General features: G+C 40.4%; 1 protein-coding gene across 4 annotated transcripts; it reads right to left on the minus strand.

Moving 5' to 3' along the window:
• Positions 1 to 1848: 1848 nt before the first annotated feature.
• On the minus strand, positions 1849 to 25896 carry LOC119548599. 4 transcript variants are annotated; one of them, XR_005219314.1, is made up of 8 exons: positions 25767 to 25896; positions 11129 to 11818; positions 8503 to 8655; positions 6970 to 7110; positions 6759 to 6873; positions 5700 to 5887; positions 3775 to 4273; positions 2471 to 2607 (listed from the first exon to the last, which is right to left on the minus strand). XR_005219314.1 is itself a non-coding variant. In XM_037855977.1 (7 exons), exons 2-7 carry the CDS (start codon positions 11655 to 11657, stop codon positions 2351 to 2353), a joined length of 1383 nt encoding a protein of 460 aa, XP_037711905.1. In that variant the 5' UTR covers positions 11658 to 11818; positions 25767 to 25896; the 3' UTR covers positions 1849 to 2350. The 4 variants fall into 4 exon arrangements, 2 of the variants coding, with proteins under 2 accessions (XP_037711905.1, XP_037711895.1); XR_005219312.1 differs by having other exon boundaries at positions 5691 to 5887; XM_037855977.1 differs by lacking the exon at positions 3775 to 4273 and having other exon boundaries at positions 1849 to 2607.
• Between the last annotated feature and the right edge of the window lie 969 nt (positions 25897 to 26865).

The following is a 26865-nucleotide window of genomic DNA, read 5'->3' on the forward strand; positions in this document are numbered from 1 at the left end:
ATTACATTACCATCGTCTATATTTTGCTACTCGTACTGTCTGGCTTTGATTCGCTCTCTATAACTACGATCCTTTCTAGTTTCCTTTTTGGTTTCTTTGTAGTTACAAGTCACATGAAAAATCGAAATGTTGAACTCTATAAGTTGCTTCTCTTCTAGGCTTAAAGACTTAGGTTTGTCCCTTCATTACTTTAGTTTTTTGTTGTTGTTTTATGGCTTAGATGTGCGATAATGGCATTTGATTCTAGATGTATAATATTAGCATTACAAGAGTTCGCTTCATATATAAAATTTTTGTTTTCCTTTGGTAGAGTGTAAATGAATTTATCGCATTCGGTTTGGTAGCAGTTTCTTCACGAAACTTTAATACAAGTTCATATAATAGTTGTATGTAGTTGTTGTGTATAATGTAAATATTAAAGTAAATAAAGCATATTCATGTATGTATATAATTGGTTTTAAAATATTCTCTTCTTATGCTCATCATTGGTTTAGCTTATTTAAAATTCGCTTAAAGTCTGCCTTCAACAATATTTGATGTAAATAGAAAAATCAGTGATTTATTTATTTGTATTCTCTTTTATAATTAGTTGTAATATACTCTAAATCTTTTGTGCTTAGATGTAAGTGTTTTGCCATTGCGGTTGGTAAAAACAAAGTTAAACCTTGAAATTCTTCCCCAAATTCCAAAGCCTAAATTGTTTTTTTGAATGCCCTTTAGAATGTATGTAAATAAGTAACTAGATTTGGTTGTCCTAGAAATAAGATTGTTTGTTTGCTCATTTTGTTTTTTAAGAAAAATTCGATGCTTTAATAAAATTGTTTTCGTCTTTTTTTTTTTAAGTTTTCTCATTTTGTTACTCTAGTTGTAATTGTTTAGCTAGAAGTTCTCAAGCAACTTTAAGATTTTTTTGCTCTACGTTTATTTTTGTATCATGTATTCATTTGGTATTCTCACAGTTAAGCTTCTTTGATTGAGCACAAAAGCAAATGAGAATCGTCTGTTTGGGGGGCAACAACTAAACCTTATCAATATCGTTTTCTATTCCTACTACGGCTATAACCTGGAGATCCGTTGTCCGATTATAATTCGGCCTTCGCATTGGACAGACCCGGAAATCTTCCCCTATTACCGGCTAGCCCAATGCACTGCCCGAAAATCCTCAGCCCCGATCTGCAAAGTGCAGTGTGAGATTGTAAAGGCGGTCGAACTGAAAAATCTACGTTGCTTCGAACTGAAAAATTCAAATCATATCGTTCAACTGGAAGTCAATTTAGATTTTGGACTCTTGGCGAGCTTGTATAATCATTATCCTTAATATCATGTTGTGAGTGTTCCCTAAAATTTGCTCAGCTAGTTGTTAAAAAATATAGGTACTCTTTTTCAGTATCCCCTACATCCGAACCTATAACTGTTCGAGAACGATAAGATATAGTACCAAAACGAAAACGAGAATAATGTGAACGTGCGTGCTTCGCAATGAAACGCATATTTTGATTATAAAATATGGTCCCGAGGTTGTTAAATATTTCTTCATCTTGGTTTGTCGTCGTTTCTGGGTTATAACATCCGTATGTGGGAGCTAGAGCGGCAATTGGATCTATAATATAAGTATAGATAAGGCGTTGTATCAGCGGTTTACATTTGGTTTCTGCCAATTTGTCGCATCTTTGGCCACTATGCAGTGCCTCCGATGGCTGGCTATAGAACACTAAGATTGAGATCATGCCCTAGGTTTCCTCTACGCTGTGTGATTTCTTTTTGAATCCTTAAAGCCTTTAACCCAAAGCTTAGTTATATAACTGCATTACAATATGTTATTTTAAATTAATAAAGTTTTCCTCTTTCGGTTTTATCGTTTTTCTTTGTTTGTTTGTTTTTTTTTTTGTTTTTTTTGGTTGAAAAAAAGAGTAGTATGAATTTGTTATGCAAGGTTTTTTTTCAATTATTTTTTACGGTGTAGTCGTACGTAAGTAATTCATTTAGCATTGTTCTGGGTGTATGTGTGTGTTCGTTTTTTTCATATGCTCCCTATTTATATAATAAGTATATAATTGGTTTGTTTAAAAAATTTCCATTAATTGCAAAAATTGTCTTTGTCAAAAAGAGTCGAACAATGGCCTCATGTGTATTTGATTTTTTTTTTTGTTTTGTGTGTTTGTTGCCGGTGCCACGCCCCTTTTGGGAGCGGACCCGCCTTATTATCGCGTGCATATATCGTGACTATATGTTTCTATTTGCATTTCGTGTCCAGTGTTCGTGTGTCAGAGAGTTAGCCAGTTAATCTCGCCTATGCCATCTTGCTCTATATACTTTAAATTTTCGATCCTGCTGCTGACGTTGCTCATCTTTATTTCTGTCCCGGCTCGATGATCTCCACGGTCACGCTCTCGGCCACCGGATTTGTGGTGATGTTGGTGATCAGCGACTGGTCCTGCGGCGACTGGGGCTGCTCCTTCGGCTGGTGTCCATGTGGGTGGTGCTGGCGATGGGCGGATCCGTGGCGCTCATGGTGGGCCACCTTGCCTTGGGGAGCCACCGAGTTGCTGCGTTGGGAGCGAACCGAGGCGGCCGATGCATTGCTGCCATGCGACTCCGAATGGGATCCTGTGGGGCAAATTGGATTGGATTGATCCAAAAGAAAAGGGGATAAGTATCTGGGGAAATACGGTCTCAGCTACTCGCTACTCGGATAACCGGTTGAAGGGAAGTTATCGTTGGCATCACAGGACAACAGCAATGTGGTCAACGGGATCCCGACTTCGAGTGGGGTAAACCACTGGATATCTTCGAGTCCCTTGTTTTCTACGTGGAAAGTTCTATTTACAGCAGTCGATCGAAGGAGTTCACTATACTAAGTAAAACCACATGATTTCATATTTAAGATTTAATAATCACCTAAGCACTCCTTAGATCGCTTGCTGTACTTACAAATTATATATATCTTAACGAAGCCAGTTAAGGAAACTATAGATAGGTAGCCGTGCTAGAAAGGAAATAAACCAAAGCGGAAACGGAACTCAAAAGGGATGCTGCAATGGATCAGAGTAGGTTAGAAAGAGAGAGAAAGATTCGGATGAATTTTGTTTTGGTTTTGGTACGAGTATCTACGATCGTATATCTTTGTATCTGTAGCGGATTGTGTCTGCATCTGTGTCTGCTTTTGTTTATTTGGGTGTCTTCTAAGAAGTTTAGTACTGGGTGTGTTGGTAGTTGGAGTAGAAGTAGTACATACAGGTTAACCGCAACTCTGGACTACAAGTTAAGACTAGGGTAACAACACTTCGAGCCAACAAGAACAACAACGAGAACAACGACTACGAGTACACTGGGAAAAAAACGCTTTGAAATCAGGTATAGTTACCGAAATAAGAAAAAATATCAATACATTCATTAAAAAAGCGTTGAAATCAAGGAATATTTTTGAGTAAGTACCTTAATTTGTATAATGGTTATTACTTTTGGACAGAACCAGTTGGGAATTATAAGAATAATGTTAAAGTAAGTTTATCGTTCAATGTGTTTAATTGGAATACCACTGGAACTATGTTATATTTTTTTTAAATAGTTCCCAATGTAACTTAAGATTAACATAATTTCTGATTTCAGTGAACGTAATTTCCCAGAGTCTACGATTACAACTGTTTGGACATAACTTTCGCTAGACAAGACATCAACTTTACGAGTACACTACGCAGACTGTCAACGATTTGGGTTTGTCTTTTGGGAAGTGGGAGTGGCTTTGGGTGTTGGTTTGTTTTCAGGTCTGCCTACCTCTTTGGACCCTGATATGGATGCGTTTGTTTTTAGCGTTTTTGAGTGTGATACGTTTGCGGACATACACAGATATGCTCGAGTATCTATATGTAGGTATATCGGGGCGATCTAAGGCTCTGGAACTGCAGAACTCTAGAGCTCTAGAACTTGTTGGTCCGACCACAGGCTGGTGGCGCCCCCGCTGAGGACACATATGTGGTGGTGGTGGTGCTGGTGACATTGGTGACATTGGTGGCATTGGCCGGTGGCTGGTGACCCGCCGAGGGCGGGGGCGTGGGCGAGGGCGAGGGCGTGGCCGAGGCAGCGTACGTTGCGGTGGCATTCGTGGCCGTATGTGTGCTGGCCGTGGTCGTTGGCACGTAGGGCAGAAAGTGGCTATGGACCAGGTTGTGCTGGCTGGCGGCACTCGGATGCTCCAGGAGTCTCGAGCAGGTGGACACGTCGCTCACCCGCGAATCACTCGACCGTGTGTTGCTCTTCGAGCGGATCATACGTCCTTTTTTTTTTGGTGTTTGGTGTTCGGTTTGCGGTTTTCAGTTTTATTTGTGTTTTCAGTTTCAGTTTGTTTCGTGTTTGTTTGTTTTGGGGGGAATGAGCGGTTGGATACGTTTAATATTTCGCCTTTAGCTGGGCACGCGACATCGAGTCAGTGGGTTAATTGGGTGGTTTCGGGGGTGGTTTTGGTGGGTTCTTGGGGGCGCAAAACTCAAATAAGAATATAAATAACCCAAAAAAGGTAATTTCAAACAACTGTCCACTGGGCTTAGCACACCAACAATTATCACCGTAATGGCGTTGAGTAAAACGGTTCTTAAACTGTCAGTCAATTTGATTGAGCCCCCCTGAAGAGTTGTTGTTCATGATTCACCAGTCTTTAGTCTTTAGCCCGGCGGACGGTCTTCGAGTTCGGGATAAGGTGGCGAATATGGCCAGATAGTCGTCACTATGCAGCCCAGCGCACTAGTTGTCGGTTAAAAGAAAATAATACTTTAAAAGTAAAATCTAACGTTTTCTTTATCCGAATTATATTAATCCATTCATTTTAGGAAGGTTAAAAGTATATGAGTTTAAAAAACGAGTTTAATAAATTTTTTATAATTTTTAAGTCCGACAAATATTTATCACTTTAAATAAAAAGTTATCATCATTTTTATTTAGGTTGAAATGGGATTCCCAAAATTTCATATTAAAATGCATTATTTGTATATTAACTGATGCAGAGTTAGGTTTCTTACTTATTATGATATCAGTTTATAAGTCAAAATAGTTTACTTGGAAAGCAGGCAAAAGTGTTCCATACCATTCTAGGGTTTTCAAATATATTTGTTGCATGCTGAAGGTTTCTTTAATTCTGTAGTTTTCCTAATTCAAACATTTTTAAGTACTATCCTCAAACCCCAAAACCTGAGTAAAGGATTGATACAAAATATAATAAGCGATATATCCTTTAAACTTATTAGTGTACTCCTAGAGAAATGTCTACCACTGTACGCTAGATATATAATAATAATATCGAATATCATGGGGGTTTCGCCTTCTTTCTTTCTCACACTCCCATCACGTTTTTCGCGTACATCCACACCCACTGGTGACTTAAGTTTAGTTGGAGGGGTGATTTTGTACGGTTTTTGTTTGGTGACAGACTGATCAATTGGCTGACTGACTGACTGATTGATTGGTTGGATTAGTTAGTATTCAGGGGTCTCTCTTTCTGTTCGTATAGTTTTTGGCTGTAAAAAGAAAGTTCTGCAAGTTGACGAGTCGAAAATAAGGAAAACGAATTCAAAAATTGGAAGTAGAAATGGATAAAACCGAGTAGAACCGAAAAATGCAATCGCGGAAGACCAGAGACCAGAAACCAGAGACTGGAGGAGGAGGAGCCTGACCATCGACGGGGGGCATGGAATACAAACCTGTCTTACCTAGCGACGGATTGGGGGAGTGGGGTCTCAGGGAGGCCATGCTGGGCTGCCGGGATGGGGCCCGCACCGACATCCTGGATCCTCGGCGCTCTTGGCCATGGAGCAGTTTGCTATCCCGCAGCAGGGAGACGTTCATCAGGCGAGGATTGGGCGTATTGAAGATGGTCCGGTTCTCACGCCAGCGAGCTCTGCAAATTACGGTCAGGAATTAGTTAAATTTCATGGCTCCTCGGATTATCATCCGGTTTATGCGGGGCCAAGCAAGCGGGGATGTAACTGTGCCAAGATATATTTTTGGGGGCCATGGTTACTCCAACTTAATGCCAATTTAATGCAGAAATGCTGTTTATTAGACTGGAAATTAATTGGTGCTCGAATTTTGTATCGCTTGCCAACCACAAATTGATGAAGCCCCATCAAAGCATCGACAGGCCAATTGACCCACTTTATTGACAAGCTAACGGATGAGCTGGTTGAGCTTAGAACTAAGGGTCTTTGATTTTGATTTTTATAGCAAGTGTTAGCAGCAGAAGTTCTCAAGATGTGAGAGTTATTTTACAGAAAATATAAAAGAATGAGAATATATTACAAAGTGGTTCCTTGGGCTTTGAAAGTTGAATATATATGGTATTTAATTAGTAAATTAGGCAATCGAGAAAACCTTGCAACGTTTAGTATTGTAACAGACTAATAATAAAAAAATATATTATTTATTTACTTATTGTACTCTGTTGCCAAATGTTTAAAACTTAAGGTACAGGGAGGAATCGGCCATAGTTGCTATGACTTTCGGCCGGACTAAATTATTATTACAGGTTTACTTAATAAAATATATTATAATTAGCTTATTTCCACTATTATTAAGTGGTTAGGTTGTAATATCACAAAATCCCTTCGAATATTAACAAACAATAATCCATTATGTGTGCACTCAAGCGATACAATATTGTAAATGGTGTGTGACTGTTAACCCAGATTTAAAGCTTAGACTATTTGCGTGGGCGTGGGTGTTGTGTGCTTGTGGGGGCGATGAAGATGTTTGCATTGCAATTTACTCACTGGCTAAACAATCGCAGGACGACACAAATAATAACAAACATCAATGCCATTCCTACCAGCACGCCAATCATGGCCGGATCGATGTAGGTCTCGGGTCCCCTCTTGTCCTGGCGCCCTGTAAAACGGCCAAAATGGCAAAAGGACAAACAACACAGCCCCATTAACCATAAGCAGTGCCGGCTTAATGTCTACTCGCTACGCGACCACCGACCTTTGCACTCCACGGACCCGTCCTTGTCCCAAAAGGGCGACATCTCGAACCGGCAGATGCAGCGCCCATCCCGGCACTCCGTCTGGAAGTATCGCATCTCGCACTGCTCGTTGAAGAAGCAGGACTCGTTCACGGCGGCCTCTGTGGGTCGAGGATATGAAAAGGATGGAGAAAGAGGACACCATAAGGAATCAGTTCAGTTGACAAATGGTCAGGATTTATACAGTCAGCGAAAGAGATGAAAAAAATAAAAGGGCTGGAGGCTTTTATAATTCTTAATACAATTATTAAAATTTGTACTTGGCATAAGTATTGTATTGATTAAACATATTCATCAACTAACTAATAATATAAATAAATAAATTTGTAAAGAACTTAATTATTTAATAATAATATAACCAATAAATTGATAACTGCAACTTTCCTAAGTAAGATATGTGACAAAAAATGCTATACATCGAGTTACTTTCTTTGAAAACATCTTAACTTAAATTCGATTTGACAGATAAATGATCTTAAAACTCCTGGATAGTTTTAAATTACTGGTTCTAGTTTCGAGATCTAAAATATGTAATATTGCTGATAAATTAATCTCTCCCATTTTCAAATTTATCTGAGAGCTTTCTTTACAACGCTTTTGGCCATAAGAAACTTGATCAATATTAACCTTGATTGATATCAACCTACTTGTATATATCAAGCTGAAGACTCTATCATTTCTAGTTTGTTATTACTTTCTTAAATAAATTCTGTTAATTCTGTAGAACAGAAAATCTAAGTACTTTTTTGGAAACTCGCTTATAATCTTTTTCAAGTTTCTAACATTTTCAAGTTGAAACTTTTTCTTTCAGTGACCCGTAAACGAGCAACAACAGGCGAAAGCGACCATATCAGGAAAATATTTCCCGGCTGTCGCGGATGTTTGCGGATTGATTTAATGGCTGATTGAAGTGCGATATGATGGCCGGGGCGGATTGACTTTCTAGTTGCTTCAGCCACTCCGGTGACAAAAATTATCGGGGAACAGCCGAGGAGGAGGGCTTCTCTGAGACCCGGTCGTAGGGGATTACGGCCATGATGCGGGAGGCAGATACTTCTGCGACTTCTGATTGACTGGCTGTCAGCCACGTCGATGATCAATGGCCGGGAGATATTTGGCCAGTAATCACACTTTAGTCACGCCCATAAAAATAGCTCTTCGGCTGTCAGTGGCTTTTCGGTCCAATCCCCAGCCATAAATACGCATTCCGAATGTACCAGCGATTTGATTTTAATTTACAATGTACCAGGTGGGAATATCAATTATAATTATGACAAATGTGCATTAGTTGCAGTTTTTTACCGCCCTCATGCTGCCAAGTTTCTATTTTAATTTACAGAATTTCTGAATGCCATGTCCCCGCAATCAAGACAATTTCACTTTGCTGCCACAGCAGCTTTCTTGACTCGTTTTTAATGAAAACTTGGCAGGTTGACAGCAGGGAAAAACAGAAAAAATAATATGGGAGGGGCTGTTGCCAGTAATGACCTTACCTTTGCCACATTTGTCAATGTGATTGGTGACGGGCAGATCCTCGGTGCACTGGCAGGACTTCTTCTTGGGATCGCAAATGGAGCCGGGGAAGCCGCACTCCAAAGTATTATCGCACTTGTCGCCGAACTTCTTTTGCCCGCGGCTGGCATAATCTATCGGAAAAAAAAACACAGAAAAAAGGATATGGCTTACTCTTACGTCAACGTGACTAATCCCAAGTGTAAAATTTGTAATGAAACCGCTGCTAAAAAATAAAACTTTCGATACGCCACTGTGCATATCAATAAAAAATAAAGGCAGCCACACAAACTTTCTGCGAAATGTTTTCCAAATCCCCCAACGACTTTGGGGGCAGATTAAAATGTAAATTCTTTACCAGCCTTCGAGGTGTTTCTGTGTGTGTGGGCTGGTTTTCTTTTTTCTCCGGTTTTTATTTTTCACTTTTTTTGCTTTTTGTTTTTCACACGTGTGTTTGCTTTCTCCCCCGAGCATACATACTTCGGTGCACTTGAGCCTGGACGGCTACGAATCCTTCATTAACTTTGAATGGAATGAAAACACTCGAGTCGGCAGTGAGTTGCGTTTTGCGGCCCTTCACATCTTAATTAAGCTCTTGGGAGCAACTCTCCGGATTCCGCGGATACCAGGGATTCCGGGGATTCCCCGCCTGGCGAAAAATCTCAGCCAAGGGTTAAGCCTCCATATTCCACCTGTAATTCTGTTGATATACTCCGGGCCCATAATTACCGGGCCCAGAAGCCAAAGCCAAGACCAAGAAAAAAAGAACCAGGAACATAAAGCAGCGGATGCGCCGACATTTAAGCCAACGGAAGTGAAAAGACAAAACAAAATGGCTGCTCATGCACAAACGGGTGCGCCATTTTCCTTTTTCTATTTTCTAGTTCATGCCCATGTGCCAGCATTAGTGGTATTAGTGGGCATCTTATGGCCTGGTATGGGGCTGGGTCTATTTGCTTGCGGTTTATTTTTAAATGCACTGGCTATGAATAGGGTTCTAGTTTGCGAGGGGCTGCGAAAAATGAATGCTAATGCGAATAATGGTTTGGCTTTGCAGCAGTGCTAGACCGCCGGATACCCAACTGGAAATAACGTTCGTATCTCAAGTGCAGTCATGTCTATAATTATACCATCTGATAAGTGGGGTTCTTAAAGACATGTTGGCAATCTGTAGTTAAATAAGAGTTATAATGATGAGAAAACATTGATTGACTTGAATGTTATTAGGGTTAAAGTTATGGTTAAAGTTATAGTTAAATATAAGAAGTTAAACTGTTCGAAGACAAAGTCGTTTTCTAAATCTGACGTTTATTTTACGAACGACAAATCTTTACAGAGTGTGTTTTTCCGAAACAGCTATTTCTTAATAGCAAAATTTAACTTTACTTTGGGAAAACTGCCATAAATCTTTGGAAATATCTCTTTACTTTAAAGTTTTTAGATGTGGGAAGGTCATAAAACTGATTTATTTTGGGTTAACCCACCTGCAGCTATTACTTATGCATTAAGAGCGGACCCACATCAATGGACCCCTTGGTACCCTCCAGTTGCAGTCTGCCAAGAGGAAACCCAGCTGCCGCAGCACAAAGCTTTGCTTACGTTTTTTTCCACCAGATGAGTTTTATTTGGTTTCGGTTTCCGTGGCGCTGCACCACCAGCGAGGAAATTCTGTGGAAGTGTTGACAAAGTGGCTGCCTGGGGGCCCTGGGCTCTGGCGTGGACCATGTCCGTGACCCGAGGCCATCCTTTGATGGCCTTCCGACTATGGCCCTACCAAAAAGCGATTACCCAATGGCCAGAGCCAGAGGAAGGGCCTAAAATCTGACTACAAATTGCACATGTCAGGCGAGTAGCCGAGGGCCCATATTAAACAGAGCCGGCATTTATAATTAACCAAACTGGGCCGTGCCATTAAAGCCAACTTTGCTTATTTCGGCCATATCATTAGGCCTCCTCAACTAGTTTTCTAGAAAAAAAAAGTAAAGCCATGCGAGTACATGGAAAACTTTTCACATTCTGACTAGAGCACATTGCAGACAGGCCATTTAAGTTTCGGATGAGAAAACTACTCTAACGCTCAGAAAAGCTTTCAGCAAATGGGCTTTGGAAGGCAAGGTAATTATATAAAGAAGTTCTGTCTGCCTGTATGAAGGTATGAAAATCGCTTAAAGGCAGGCAGCTTCCAAGGATTGGGCTTATTCAAATTCTTAGACCTAACGAAAAAATTTTGTTTGGAAATCCTATAGTGTATTTAAATACAGTAATAATACATGTATGCAATATCAAGAGTGGCATACATTTGAAAGTCAAAGTCGAACGATTTAAAGTTCCCATTAAAGATAACACATAACACAGGCAATAAAATTCAGCACTTATCTAGACTTGCTGAATTTGAAGCCACTGTATAACTTATGCAATTGCAAAGGAAATGCCACCAGTTGGATGAACAAAGGACTGTCAAGGCAGTCGCTTTATAAATGTACATATGACACCTTGATAACGCCATTTTGCGGTCTAAATCGCATACTTAAGCGGGGCTAAGCCCATCATAATCCCGCTGCCTGGTCTGGTGCAGCATTCTTATCTGGGCCTTGGACTACTACTTACCAAACTCTGGCGTTGTCGTCTCCGGACCCGCGCTAAAGGCATTCACGGCAAAGAAATTGTCACCGTCATCGCCGAGCGTCAGCGGCGGCAGCAGGGCAATAACGGAAATCAGGCACAGGACCAGGCCGTTAAGGCCTTCCCAGCCAGATCCTATCATCCTGCGGCCCTGCTTCATCGGAAGTCGAAGGCCAAGGCTCTTCCGCTGATGCCCCACGTTGGGCGCCATTAAAATGGTACGCGCTTTCACGGCAGCGGTGTTGGTGGTGTTGCCTTTACCTCTGCCTCCAGTTGTTTTTCTGGGCGTGGACGTGGGCTTGGGCGTTGTTGATGTTGTTCTCTCTGGTTTGAGGACCAAGTTGACTTGGCAATTGTTGCTGCTGATGCTGTGGTTGGTGGTCAAACACTCAGCGTCTGTGGCCTCGTCGTCTTCATCAGCTGGCTGCTGTTGCTGTGTCTCACATGGTTCGCGGCCCTTGAAGATGGCAGCTCCTTGACGGGGCCGGGGCTCTAGAGCCCCATCTAATCTCATATTATTCGATCGTCGTCGTGCTCCTCATCCATGCTGCTCCGACTATATCAATTTGCACACTATTGGCCTGGCTCCTCTGTTCCTGTTTCTGTTTTTTTTTTCTATTTTCCTTTGCTTTTTTAGCCTTTACCCTCGTTTCCGGTTCACATCAAAGTCTGTCACTGCAAGAGGAAGAAACGGAAAATGATTTTGGGTTAGTTGGGTTTGGTGTTTGCTGTTTGGTGTTCGGTAGTTTTGCAGCTGGGGGATTCAATCAGGGGGACAAAAGCCGGGCTAATCACTTTGCGGCGTGTGAAATTACAAACCGTTGTTGAAACAATTTCCGAAAGTGCCACCAAAAGTCTGTAACTGAAACCAAAACTGACACATGCTCTCGGCTCCACCCAAGCCCTCCTTTTGGGGTCAAAATAGCCCGGACAGGACGAAAACTGTCACAGCCTGTGGGCGGCGTTTTGGCCTTTTGGCACTGCTCACACCGAAATTGAGTGAAGGCCAATTTGTGTGTCTATGACAGTTAATTGGATTAGGCGCACCCACAGCCACCAATCAACCGGCCAACGGATATGGACGGTTTAAATCCATTGTTGTGCCAAAAATATTGCAGCGTTTAATTAAAATCCATTTTCGATTATATTATTTAATTGCATGACAATGATTTGTGTGCTGTGGTTGCGCAGGACACGACCGACCGTTGAATAAATCATGTGTTTTAGAACATGCAACGCATGTTCAGGCGACAAGTGGTGCTTGTTTAGTCAGCAATTGTGGCCAAAAAGTGGCATTCGTCTGCATATCTGGTCAAAACATGCATGGTAACTATGCAACCTTAGGCCAAAAGCAACACATTCTATTGGCCAAAATAAACAGAGTTGCTCAGCATTAATAGCATTCAAGTTGAGTGAGGGCTTAACCTAAGATCTCTCCTGTTATTCAGGGCTTAAACAATATACTTCTACACAATTATTTTGGGATCAAGATCAAACCTAATATGGTAAAATAATAAACTGCAGTCTGGCCAAATAACGTCCAACCGAAACCACAATTTGGCCTGAATAAACACTGCTACCTAACATTAATAACCATCCATTTACAATGAAGCTTGTTTGCTCTTAAAGTCTAAAAACGTACACACATCTATTTATAAAGATTTGTCAAAAGAATGCCAACCGCAAGTATTTTTAGGAATTTGTCTACGTACAAATAGACCTTGACAAGAAAAGTCTATTGTCTCAGGCTATTTATGTATATATGGAAAATGTACTTGTATATAAAATCAGGGTTATGGTTGAGGTAGTGCATTGTTATATTAAAGACGAAAATAAAAAAGGAAATGTTGTCATTTATATTCTCACAGTACTTCTAGGATCAAACCAGCCATAAATTGAAAGCCCTCAAGCTACAGAAGGTATGAAAATGTCCGCAGCTCTATTTATAAAGATTTATTTTTGGGATCAATCAAGGCTTAAATTGAAAAACCCTGAACCTACAAAATGTGTAAAAATGTCCGCAGTTCTATTTATAAAGATTTGCCAAAAATGAAGGGCTAATCGCAATTTTTTATGCAAACATACACTCATGAGAGCAGTCCTTGACAGGAAAATTGCTTTTGTTTTTGCCCTTGGTTACAAGCCAAATGAGCCAGCTTTGGTGCTGATTTGAGAATAAATGCTTTCGGGCACCCAGAGGAGGAACTTTGCCAGGATTTTCCAGCCAGGCTGACAGTAAAAATCCTTATTGTCTTCCAATTTATGCTCGCTCGCAACACGAATTCATCGGTTTAAGCCTGTTTTGGCCTCGGTTTCGGTTTTCCCATGCGATTACGATTGCGGATATGTCCTGCGAGGAGGAGAAACTCGTAAACGCGTGACGCACTGGGGCGCAAATGATGTACGGGAAACATGTTGCATATTTATGCCAACATATCTGCCCCGTTCTCCACTTTGCAAAACGAGGAATTGTTTTTCGTTTTTCATAAATTCATGCGTTGTCAATTGGACGATGCGTATTCATTACACGGCGTATACGCAATATATTCCATGTGACTGCCTTTCAGTCCTCCAAAAGCTGTGACAACCGAGGGGACCTCAGGACTCGGGGTCTTAAGAGGATGACAAAGGGGGATTGGGACATGGTGATGTTGATGTTGATGAGACAAATGCCTGTCACATGAAAGGCAACCACGAACAAGGAAATTACAACCATAACATCAGCAGCAACAGCATCTGCCGCACCGGATGTCGTTTCAACTTTCGTGGGTACAGTGAAGGTTCACTCATCGTGGCCTGCAATTTAGTCTAGTTTATTATCCAGGTTCAATTTGCTCACTAATTACTAATTACTGGAGTAATGATATCAAATAGGAGTTCATGTCATGGCACTTCTTTGTTCTTGCAACGCCTTTGCTTGACGCTCGTCACACACAGAGTTCACTGTACTCATAATATCCACTGGGGCAACTCACAAACTAACTAGGAACGTAAATTAAATATTTCTTGTCAATAAAGTTTTTTATGAGGCATTCGAGTATGTCTTTATTAGATTTTATCCTACCTTTTCGTACTTTTTAAAGAGGATTTTAAGGTTTCTGTTCAAAATTAAATATTTGTTTGAAATATCTGTAAATAAATATTGAAGAAACTTTAAAAATGGGTCAAAAAGGTTAAAAGGTTACAAGTATTACAGTATTTTTTGGTAAGCTAAGGGGTACTGTTTATCTCATAAACACGAAATAAAATTACATTACTTACATCCTATTCCCAAGTTGATATCCTGAAATTTAGAATTTTCCCAAGCCAATATTCACTGTAGCACGTACGCCGCGTTCGTTTTGCCGGCGGCTGTACTAAATATTTTCGCCTGTGACAACGTGTCGTATGCGCAACGCAGGGGCCCACGCAGATGAGGTAACCCTAATCAGGCAGAGATCGAGCTAATTAACATGACATAAGCATAAATCATAAGGCAGGTGGATGATGGCTGACACGTCCCTTAGTTTCACCACATCCAGGATATGTGGCGACTCGTCCAATAAATACTTTTCGGGGCCAGGAAGTCCCATTGTTTTAGCATAAGCCTCAAGGACACGCGCTTAGGGGTGTAAAAATAAGAAAATAAAACTACAAACAGTCGCAGAGAGCCAATTCAGAAATTCGTGCAATAAATTCAGCAAACAATGGCTAAGGACACACATGTGCCGAGCGCCCACGTGGGTGTGTTTGTGTTTGCGTGTGTGTAGTTCGAGTATTTGCAGTAACAACAATGCACAGTCAAACATCCCAGCATACATATGTAGATGGCTTAGCCAAACAATGGGCCCTTCCACATGGAAAAGCCGGCGGAACGAGGGCAAACAGAAACAGCGCCAGTCCAAGTGGGCTCGAGCTCCACAGACGCCGCCAAAACGGAACGCACTCTGGCTAAGCGCCAGCCGGATAGATAGATAGATACTCGGCTCGGTTTCAGATACAGATGAAAATGCCGATACAGATACAGATACAGGGTAACTTCTTTAAGTACAAGTAAAAAAGAGCTTTTGTAACCGAAAACGCATAGTATATTTAACAGCTGAGTCTAAGGCCCTAACTGATTCTGTAAAAATAACTTTTTTTTAAATATCACATTTTTAAAAGCACTTAAGTCTTTTTTTTGGGTAGAAGTTTTTTCTAATTTGGAATGACATTTTATTTATTCTTATCTTTATACAAGTTGTATGGGGTATAATATTATTTCCTTTTTTATATCGTATTTTTTATTGGGAAAGCAGGAAAAAAACTTTTGAAGGAATTCCCAATATTCTATGGTTTTGTTGTAACTTTAAGCCTTTAGATCCATTTTTGTATTTTTCTTATTTGACATTGATCTACTTTTAATTTGGCTAATGAAAAACGACATTTAAAATCGACATTTACTATATTAATTGACACTTTGATATGTGTCACAGAGCCAAAATAAACAGAAAAAAGTGAATGCACTAAAAACGGGTGACAGGAAGGCATCGAATAAATATTTACCTAAATTGATTACTTTGGCTACAGTTCGTGGACTGAAAAAAAAAAGTTCAAGCTGGAAACTCACTTTTTAAAAATATAAAACTAAACTTCTAGTGTTTGAGTTAAAGATGGCTGCCTGTACTTGCTGCATGCTAAACTTTATTGATTGCCGATGGGAGCAATCTAAGTGCAGAATCTAAAGAGCAGAGCCAAAATGCAGTTCGCTTCGCATATTTTAAGCGGCCCTCCATCGATTGAGGCCAGAATCTTTGCGAATGCGTGCCATTACAGCAATTATTTGCCAAGATTTATGTGCTCGGAACAAATGGCCTGGCATTTGGCACACACAACCGCAGACAGCCAGAGAGAAAGGCGGCAGTCAGTGGGTCGGACAAAGGACCAAAGGACGAAGACGGATAACCACACCATCGCTCTTGGCCAGCCAGAAAGACACCCACACAAAAACCCACTGAATATGCCATTAAATGGGCCCAAAGAATCAGTCAAACTAATAGAATCTGCTTCTATTTTATTTGAGGAAAGCTCAAGCTCACATCCCCAAAATAAAACCAGCTTGCGGCCACAACTCAATGATTAAATCAATATTTCAATGTCCAAAATAAAGTCGAATCGATTAAGGACAATGAGTTCTCCTCTCCTTGATTAAAATCACTCAGCGCAAATAAAAAGAACTTATTTGAATAATATTCTTAGCTGAAACTGAATTACTTTGAGATGAATAAAATTATTTTTAAGTAAACTAAAAGAAATGCATATAAAATATAATCCATTGAAATTGAAATAAATATGTGTAGTTAAATCGTCTTAAAAGAAGCTGTTTCAGCATAAGCCAAAAACTTAAACCCATCCAATCCTGGGCCTCAATAATCAAATCAATGTTCTACCTTCCAAAGAGACCTCAATTTGGGGCCGGTGATTGAATTGGAATTTTCAGAATTAATTAAACCAAAGTCAGATATGAAAATATGACGGTGAAGGGAAAAATGCTGAGAGCACTGGAAATTTGCTAATTGGATTGCCCTCAGCTTTTGCAAATTTCAGTGTGGCAAATTGAATGCGTTTGAACCCGCGGGGAATCGCTCTGAATTTTCTGGCAGAGACGATAGCGATGGCGATGGCGATGGCGAAAATTAAACCCAAATGAAATGGGCGATTGAGCAATCAGTGGGCAAGAACATCGATTCGAGTCGATTACAGGTCACTGGATGGCATTCCTTTGTGCTGGTCTCCAGATGCATTTCTGCGGACACGCTCCATGAATCAGACCCTCAGGGCTCCACTTCCACTTTCTCCACCCCCCCCCCCCCAAAAGGTGAAAGTAATGAAAGTGAAAATAATGAAAATTGTCCCGGCACTTTAATTGTCCAAAGTCCTCAAGCAAACTCCCTTAGTACTAATAAAAACTTGTTTTGCTGTTGAATTACATTTGAAATTAAATTGCATGGTCCTTTGGGGCTTCCTAATAATATTACTTAGCGTACGTTTATTAATATAAAAATTCGCTAGCTAATTCGTGACTCATTCCCTTTCACTTCCCACGTAAAATCCGATCCATTTACCCTCGCTTTCTTTTGGCAACAGGGTGTGAGTAATGCTTATCGCATTCATGGCTAAATTACGTTACATTTAGTTTTATATTTCAAATGCTCCCCCAGCGAAGGTTTATGTGTGTGTAACGTATATTAAAACTCAATTAAATATCGCATGTTGTCAAATTGCAGCAAACAAAAAGCAAAAGCAAAAGCAAGCTCGAAAAATTCCTGGCTGCTGTTGCTTCGCTGCGCCTCATTATGAATTAATTTGGGTTCGCATTTCATTTGGGCGACGGGAAAGACCCCGATTACTAAGTGGATATACGAATATACGATTATACGAATGCCAGGCCAAATATGAATGAATTATGATCGCTGTAACGAGGCGAAACTGTTGAACTTCGAGGCATTTTTCGGAGACGCAGGTGGATGTGATTGTGGAGGTGGATGGATGGGTATGTGGATGGAGGCTTCGTAGGATTTGGGGCCTTTGGAGGCGCCCTGGTTCGCTTTCGGTTGCCATGTGAAGGGCAATAAATAAAATGGCGAAAACTGCGAAATACAATAAAGTATTGCCAGCGACCAAACAAACAAAGGTTACACACTGATAGGAAAAACACATATATTGGAATTGGCAACAGATCTTTTGGTTTTAGACAAAAAAAACATTTATTTTAAGGGGAATTTTTTCAATTATATCTCTTTTTTTGGGAAAATACAATATTGATATCAACCAAATATATTAAAAATAAATAGTAAATGGGTTTTACAAAAATATTACATAGTAGTAGTATTTTGGTATTAAATGCTGATAAAACCCAACGAAATTTTAATGCAACTAACAACTCCATTCTTAATTTTCTAAATATTCTGCTCAATGTGAAAAACATTTGTTCCAATACACAAAATGATACATTTTCAAGTACATTTATAATTTTTATCATTTTCTAGCTAAGATCATAATGTATCTTTTGTTGTAGTACCTATTTAGTAATTTCTTGAATCATAGTCGATTTTCTGCCAGTGCACTGTGACGATGCCGACGACAACAGCAAGGCGCCTGGCGAGCGGAAATGGCGTGAGTTGTACACGTTGTGGGGGGCGTGTGCCGGGACCTCCCCCGACCATCCCCTACCATTCCTCCGCCCCTTATATCATACCTCATCGTTCGGCCCCCCTAAAAGCAAACGCATTGAATCAAAGGAAATCACGAAACATGGCGTGGCAAGCGGCGGTTCCTGCACACTTTGACTACCTATGACTCTCCACACAAAAAGGGTAGCTGGCCTGGAAACTTCTGTGCCAACCCACCGCCCAATTAGCCCATGCCCACCCACGAGGGTCGTGTCTTAAATACTGAAATGCAGAATGGCAGAAATTCTGAAAGCCGAATAAAGAGCCGGTGAAGATTTGCAGCTTGTCTTGCCAGGCGGATGTATGTCCCATGCCCTTTGATAATAAATAAACTCGAGGCTTTGTCGTCGGGCGGCGCTTGCCTTTTGCCATTGTGCATTTCCGTTTCCGCTGGCAGAGGGGCGGATAGGCGGAAGGGGCGTGGACGTGGAAAGAGGAAGCAAGAGCGAGTTCAATGTAAACGGATTTCCATCGAGTTGCCATTGCAATTGATTCCAGTTGTTGCCCCGAGTTGATGGCAGTCGATGGGCAACTTTTAACCTTTGCCGCCGCCTGACACATTATTATAAATAAATGGTTTGACTTTGCGCTTTCAGCTGTCAAATAAATATTTTGCAGTGCAAATGCCACATAACAATAGTGTGCCATATCAACCATACGCCCCGTTTTTGCCCCACAGAAATATCACCCATACGACCGGTGTGCAGCCAACCAAAAGCCTGGCGAATATGAACCCGGTTAATGAGTTTCTAATGCACGCAACGAGGCGTTCAGTTCGTTGATTGTACCAAATCAGATATGTCAGCATGTCACACACCCAGGGCAATAATACACTTTGTGATTCATCTGCTGCCCTTTTGTCTGTGGCACTTCCATAGGAATTGGATAAGAGGGGGAAATGAGCGGATATCACTCTGTGTTCGATCTTTGGTGGCCCAGTTTCATTCTGGCGTCGATTTGCGGAGGCAATTTAAACTCAATTTCCCGAACAAAAGAAATTTTGTGCCATTAAATTCGCTTGCCATGCAAAAAACCATCAACAATGCATCCGAAGTCGCATTTGCATCGCAGTTAAATCCAAAATCCCAAACCAAGTACATTTTCCCGGTGTCGGGCCAACGATGAATGTGGCAGTCTGCAAATTCACCCACATTATAGCCAGCCAGACAGACAGATGGAAAAAGTCAAGTCTGGGCTCTAAATTCTGAGATACCCATAGACTGCGCGCTATAAATATTTCAGGGAACGAAAGTACCTTTTTTATTATTTTTAAGGCCTTTTTCAACTACCCTGATCACTTTAAATGTATTAATCGACCCTAGAACTAAGGACTATTTAAACTCTTTCTATGCGTTTGAATTACTCAAGTAATGAAATTTAGAAGAACATATTTGAGGTTTCGACTGTACGATAAAATATCATATACCCTTCTCAATATACGAAAATACAAAACATTGAACATGAAAATGAACAATTTTAATGTAGATTATAAGAGAATTCAACCACAAATTCATTGAGGTATCCCACGTCAAAATCGGGATCCAATTACCCAAGTTGTAGAATCTGGAAGTGCGGTTTTTGGTTCCTATTCTGAAATCAATTGGAAGTACGGAAAATCCGAACATGAAAATGGGTTAAAACTTTGACCCTCGTTTAAAAGAACAATTTTATAGTAGATTATTAAAGAATTTATACACAATCTCATAGAGGTATCCCACGTCTAAATCGGGATCAAATTACCCAAGTTATTGAATATGGAAGTGCAGTTTTGGGTTCCTATTCTGTAACCCCTTGGAAAAACGTAAAATCTCAACATGAATTTGGTTAAAATTTTGACCCTCGTTTAAAAGAACAATTTTAATGACGAATATTAGAAAATTCGACCACAATTTCATAGAGGTATCCCACGTCTAAATTGGGATCCAATTACCCAAGTTATGAAATCTGGAAGTTCAGTTTCGGGTTCCTATTCTGTAACCCCTTGGAAATACGTAAAGTCCCAACATGAAAATGGGTTATAACTTTGACCCTCGTTTAAAAGAACAATTTTATAGTAGATTATTAAAGAATTCATTCACAATCTCATAGAGGTATCCCACGTCTAAATCGGAATCTTATTACTTAAGTTATAGAATCTTAAAGTAGAGTTATGTATTAAATCCGATTTCATAGAACACATGGAACGCCACAAGATTTCCCTTTCTCTCCCGATTAATGCAAATCGAATCATACGGCCCATTAGGTGTCTGAAATTACACCATAAATCTGGATATACCCAACAATACCCATCGATTTCTGTTCTCGCCTTGCATATCTCACTGCTTTTTGCCGTCGTCCGCCGGATGCGATTGCGGATGTGGCTGGTCTGGGATGGGTTGGGATGAGATTGGGTGGGGCTTCCAGAAATCGCATGAAAGTGCTGCAATATTTAACCTCTGCGTCGAGTGCAGGACACGTGCGAAAAATGGGGCTTTTGCATATGGCATGCATAGGCTTCTCACACACCCACTTGCATCGCTAATGCGATTTTTCCCCAGCCTAAGCCCGGGGATCCATAAGCTCGGGAATCCATTTAGAACGCGAAGTGGCGCTAAGCGGCTGCCGTTGGACGGCCATTGGTTATTTTAATTGCGCATAAAATGACTGGAACGCACACTCCATTGATCACGCACGGAAATATGTAGTACTTAAATGCGTGCTATGAATAGAACGCGGTCTAAAAGGTGGCTTACACTAAGAAAAATATGTATTCTTAACTTTTGACCTTATGTGCGAAAAGCCTTAGAAGATAGGAACCAACATTTATTGTGTCTTATTTAGCTTTAAGATTTTTATAATATTGTTTATAATCACAAACACAAAGCAAACACTTAATAAGTGTAGAAGTCAAATGTTTCGAATAAACTAATTCTGAATGCATTCACGAACACTCCAAGACCTGCTTAGCAGCTAAAAAGATAAGAGCACAAAGTCTCAAATCAACGTTTTGCGGAATCCGGCTTTATTCACGAACTTTCAAACTAAAAGCTTTGATAAGAACGAATGATGTATAGGAATAAACGACTGATATAAACATATTTCTAGAACACATGGTATTTAACCAGTTTATAACCTTTGCAGCATTTCACAGAATTATTATTGGAGATAAAATTGGTTCACCATTTAGAACCGGAAAAAGCGATCAAGAAAGCGATAGAAAATTCTTAAAATAGTTTAAGTAACAGAATATCTCTCTTGATGTCTCGAAACCTCAAAAAACGAAATGGAGTAATCGAGACAATTCCCCAATTTTAAGAACTTTTAAGGAAAAATGTTGATTCATTTTTTAAAAAATCATTCGAAAACCGCTATTTAAATCCCTATTATACCGAATTTTTTTTTTGTGGAGGGCTTTTTAATCTTAAGCCCATAGTCGGGGACTATTGACTGGCATATGCACTTGCCATGACATGGTTAATGTGACAACGACTGTTTGCACAGTTTGCTTAATATTCCACACGTGCAGCCACATATATATACCATATACCATTGTACACATGTACTGGGGTCATAATGAGGGGCACTTGGCGGTGTCAGAGGTCCAAGCAGTCGACTCCTCGAGTTCTCGACTCCCCGGCTCTGTGTGTCATCAGCAAAACGGGGCCAGTCGACTGCTAGCAATTGTATTATTTATCCTGGAGGTGGGACAAATACACACACCAAAGCCCCAGAGATGGTCACTTCACCAACACAGGCGGGCATTTAGTTATCCTTAAGCTACTTAAAGGACACACATAGTGGGGATAGCTGGTTGGCAGGGGGCTGAGCACAATTTACAGACTCACCTCAGCCAAATTAATTAGTGCAATTAAGCTAACCGCGCCTATGGGAGGAGCTGTCAACCGTTAAAGGACCTCGGACCCCCAGTATTTGCCCAAAAAATTAAGTATACGCTCTGTTCGCCACTGTACTTAATCAGAAATTGCGGTCCCACTTCATTGGCATTCATGCGCTGACCCAAGCCGAAAGGAAAGCTGAAACTTTCCGCCAAAAAGGATTCAAATGTCGAAGTGAAACGATTTTCCAGCCAGGCAGCCAGCAAACAATTTATCTTCGCCGCCAAAGGAGCTGCTGGCCTATAAAAATGGCAATCATTATTATAGTCATGTACCAGGCAATGGGGCGTTACGGCAATCAACGCCAGCGTCCCTAGCAGGGTTCCATAAATAAGCGCACAATTTCAATTTTCAACAACGCCCCAAAGGAACTCACACACTCGAGAACGGAAAATGAAGGCCTTCCTCATCCGAAAACCGGAGACAGACGCAGGCCGCATCGGAGATTATATGGTAGATGGTATATGAGGTAGATGGTATATGGGTATATGGTATTTAAATGCATATTTTAATAGCCATAAAGCGGACAGCTCCTCCTTGGGAACCCGAAATGCCAGTGGGCACACTTAAAGGCCTCCCTTGGATACGGATTTCGATTCTGGTTCGTATACGGATACGGATACTTGGCCAGGACAAGGCCGAATGCGCAACTAAAACAAGAGAAGCCTCGTACGGGAATGTAATATATAAATTATAAACGCAAACTGTGCGACAAGGATTTCTGGTTGGGTTTTCGGTTTGCTATATTACTTGTCTTATTTTCTTTCCTCTTTTTTTTTTGTAGTATTATTTCTGCTGGTCGACATGCGATTGCGATGGGAAATGATTTTGCAGTTGCAGGCGGCAGATGGTTAAGGGGGCGAATGGGGGTTAGGGGGCGACAAATCGAAGCATAAGCTGGCAAATCAAGGGGGAACCAATGGCACATGGTGCAAGTCGAAGGTCAAGGGTCATGCCGGCAGATCTGCTCGAAATTTACTGCAACACTTGCCGGCGGGCCCCAAGGCATCTTTAGTGGCACATATACGTTTCGTATATTTATAGGCTGGATGGAAATTGATGACGTCTCCATCGAGGCGGTATCTCTGCCACGCCCCGTTGCCCCCTCGATTCCGTGTCCTTAGCTCCGCGATGTCATGCCGCATGCAGATTGTCGTGCAGCAAGTAAGCGAAGTAACTGCAACTGCAACTGCTGACACTTCACTGAGAAAATAAACAGTCCAAAAGGGAATCATCTTTATAGAAAAAAACCACATTTTCTTATATAATGTAGCAGCCAAGCGGTTGTCTGATTAGGCTTGAATTTAAAATTTATAGAAATTTGTTTATTTATGAAATGGGGAGAGGTCTGGTTGCAAAACTATCATTCTGGCTGAGAACAACTATCATTTCCAACTAAACTTTAGTTTAAAGGATATCCTCTAAGCAATTTTTTCAACTTGAAATGCATACATAAATTATAAAAAATAATAGTTTTATTCCTATAATAAGTATTATATTATTAATTTTTAATTTCAAGACCTTCTAAACAAAAGGAAATTAAGAAACTCTATATTTCCAAGAACCTTGACTTTTTTGTAATTCCTAAACAAAACGCATATGTCAATAACTTAAAATCACTTTAAATCTGAGCAGAAAGTGCTGCATACTTTCAAACACCTTAAAGAAAACTTGGTTTTGAATGGAAATAGTACATTTTTGAAATGGAGTTAAAGCTTTTTAGATACTGTATCCCTTTTTCGCTTAGTGTGTGCTCTGGCAACTGCCGCAAAGTCTGTGTTAGCCGGAATCGATCCGAAGGAGGAGCAGCGGAACTCGAGTCCTTATAACTTCACCCCACTGTGCATGTGTGTTCGCCATGATGCGAGTGTGTTAGTGGGGGCCAGACTATATGCCTATGCCTATTCCGTATCCTTACGCCCATAGGCGTATGAATATGCCACGCGATGTGATTGTGAGTGCGAAAATGTGGCGACGCCAAAGGAAAGTTGGAAGGACCCCGAGTTCGCTTGGGTTTGGCTTGGTTTGGTATGGTTCGGTTCGCTTTGGTTGGGTTTGGTTTGGCTGCTGGCCTCTGGGCTCTGTGTTTCTGGACTTCAAAGCTTCTGGGCCAGGATGACGTAGTCCTCCGGCTAAAGTGTGTTAGTATGCCTGCCCTTCCGACTTGGGGTTGCACACACACACACACAAACAGACGCCGCTTACCCATACAAACGCACCGAGGGTGCGAAGGGGCATTTAATGGTTCGTGTTCTTCCCATGCCTTTTTTTATACTTTTATTTTTGCCTCATCTCGCTCGTTTGTCGCCCATATTGGGGTCGCCTGACGGTTTATACTTTAAAAGCGCCATTTAGTCCGCAACCAGCTAAATTATTAAAAGCAAATCCAACACAAGACACACACACACACAGGCAGTTCATTAAATTCAATGTATGCAAAATAGCGGCAACAAATGCGGCGAAAGGCAATCTTAGGCCACCCCACCGCCCACTCGACCGTCCAGCTGTTGTCATTTTCCAGCCACGAACCCCAAAAATGGAGGAAGAAGTATGCAAGCCAGGCTCATCATAATCATATGCTTACTAAAGCACAGAAAGAAAGTAGTTCTCACATATCTAAATATTTTGAAATAGAAATTATCTGATTTGCTTTGACTTATAGATATTATTTCATCAAAACAACAAAGTATTTCATCTTTCTTAGTTTTTTTGAAGAAGTGATATTATTTATAAAAAATATTATGGGTAATAATACATATATTTTTTGATAACATCCTATTTTACAAAAGAAATATTTCATTGCCTACTTTTAGGCACTTGCTTTATGTGTGCTTTGTATGGCTTTAGCTTTTATATAGATCGTCGTTCTATAAACTTCTTAAGAATTGAACAACTTTGCTGATATGGAATGCATTCACAATATTTTCAACCACAATTTGGAACTACTGTACTCTCTTTTTCCCCTGTGTAGCAACTTTGCTGCGCAAATATGTTTCGCCAACTTCAATTTGTGTTCCAGGTAGTAAGTTTACTCGAGTTTGAGTGTGTGTGTGTGTGTGTTTGAGGGGCCCTGCCGTGTTACTCTGTCTGTGTGTGTGTGTGTGCGTTGGTTTTATGCGTCACGTGAGAATTTCCTTTATTATTATTTGACTTGGCTGCCTTAGTACATATCACGTATACGCAACGTATAATTCCGCAGAAAGGGCATTGATTTTTTTGATTTGCTTTCGGAATCGCCACCTTTCCTTCCCTTCACCCCCCTTCGTTTATTACTTTGATTGCTTTTCACTTTTTTAAGCATGGATACTCTGCAGTTTGTGCTTTTCTTTGGCCTGCTCAAGCAGAAAAATATTTGCTCGCCAGCTTTTCTTTTTTGTTTTTATTTTTGGTTTGTGTTTGGCACTTTTTTGGCATTATTTCTTCGTTTTTTTTCTTGTTGCACGCTGTTCGGTTCATCAACACAGACACACACCATCACACACCATCACACACCATCACACACTCACGCACACAGACGCGCGCGTAAAGAAATATACTACTAAAATACAAATTGCTCACAATTTCCTTTGCTCTAGTTAGTTGTTGTTGTTGTTGTTGCTTCTGCTGCCTCGCACTGTTTGATTTTTCCTTAGGGTTTTTCTCGGAAAATTCCACGACCACGCGCTACCACGTCTGACCACGTTCTGAACTGGATTTCCCTCGCAGTTGGGTGGAAAATGCGAATATCGTTGGTGAAATCGTTGGTCTTGGGCGAAAAATCACCATCAGGCGGCAGCCGCTTTTCCTCTCACAGGACATGCGCCTTGAGAGCCTGCAAGTGACACACTTTTCCGCGCCCACCGTCGCCGATGAAGTGGATTTTCCGAAACACCGCCCCCCCCCCTCGTCCTTTTCCCCTCGCCCACAAAGCGTACTATTTACATGGCACATCGGTTTAAGGCGGCTGGCAGTTTTCCTTCGTTTCCCTACTTTTTTCGTACTTTAGTTTGAAGTGAATTTCGCATGCATTGCCCGGAGGATGAGTGCACTGGAAAATATCTATAAAAATATAGAATACATTTTATTTATATTTATAAATCATAAAATATCTAGCTAAGATTACTTTTCTTATTAAAATTGATGGTATTTGTGGTTACCGGCCGTAATATCTTAACTGTCTACTCTTTAGGTTTCTGCTATAAAGATACAATTTTTAAATCAAATAAAAAATTCCATTATTAACCGTGAAATATTTAATATTATTTGAAGTACCTAAGTTCATTGAAATAAATCTGAGAGCCTTAGGAACTCTTTTAGTCCTAAAATTCAAACGATTTGTTGTTCAGAATAAACAATTTAGACCTTGATTATTTAGTCTGTAAACTCTTTTAAAAATGACCAATTATCTTGTATGAGTATGAGTATTATCAGTAAATAAACAAATATTATATTATTATATATATTATATTATATTTATACCCAGATCCGATCCGAATTCATTGAAAAGTTTTCTGTTAACTTAAAAATGAGACAAAATTCAAATATAATATCAATATTTAAATGAAATTAAATTAATTTACAAATTTCCTTTTAATCTAACTTTATTCAATATTAAAAATCTCATATTGTCAGTGGCTTTTTTCTCTGTCGCATTACAGGGGACCTGGTGTGATGTGCC

This window comes from Drosophila subpulchrella, chromosome 3R (assembly GCF_014743375.2).
Source record: "Drosophila subpulchrella strain 33 F10 #4 breed RU33 chromosome 3R, RU_Dsub_v1.1 Primary Assembly, whole genome shotgun sequence".
Lineage (NCBI taxonomy): Eukaryota > Metazoa > Arthropoda > Insecta > Diptera > Drosophilidae > Drosophila > Drosophila subpulchrella.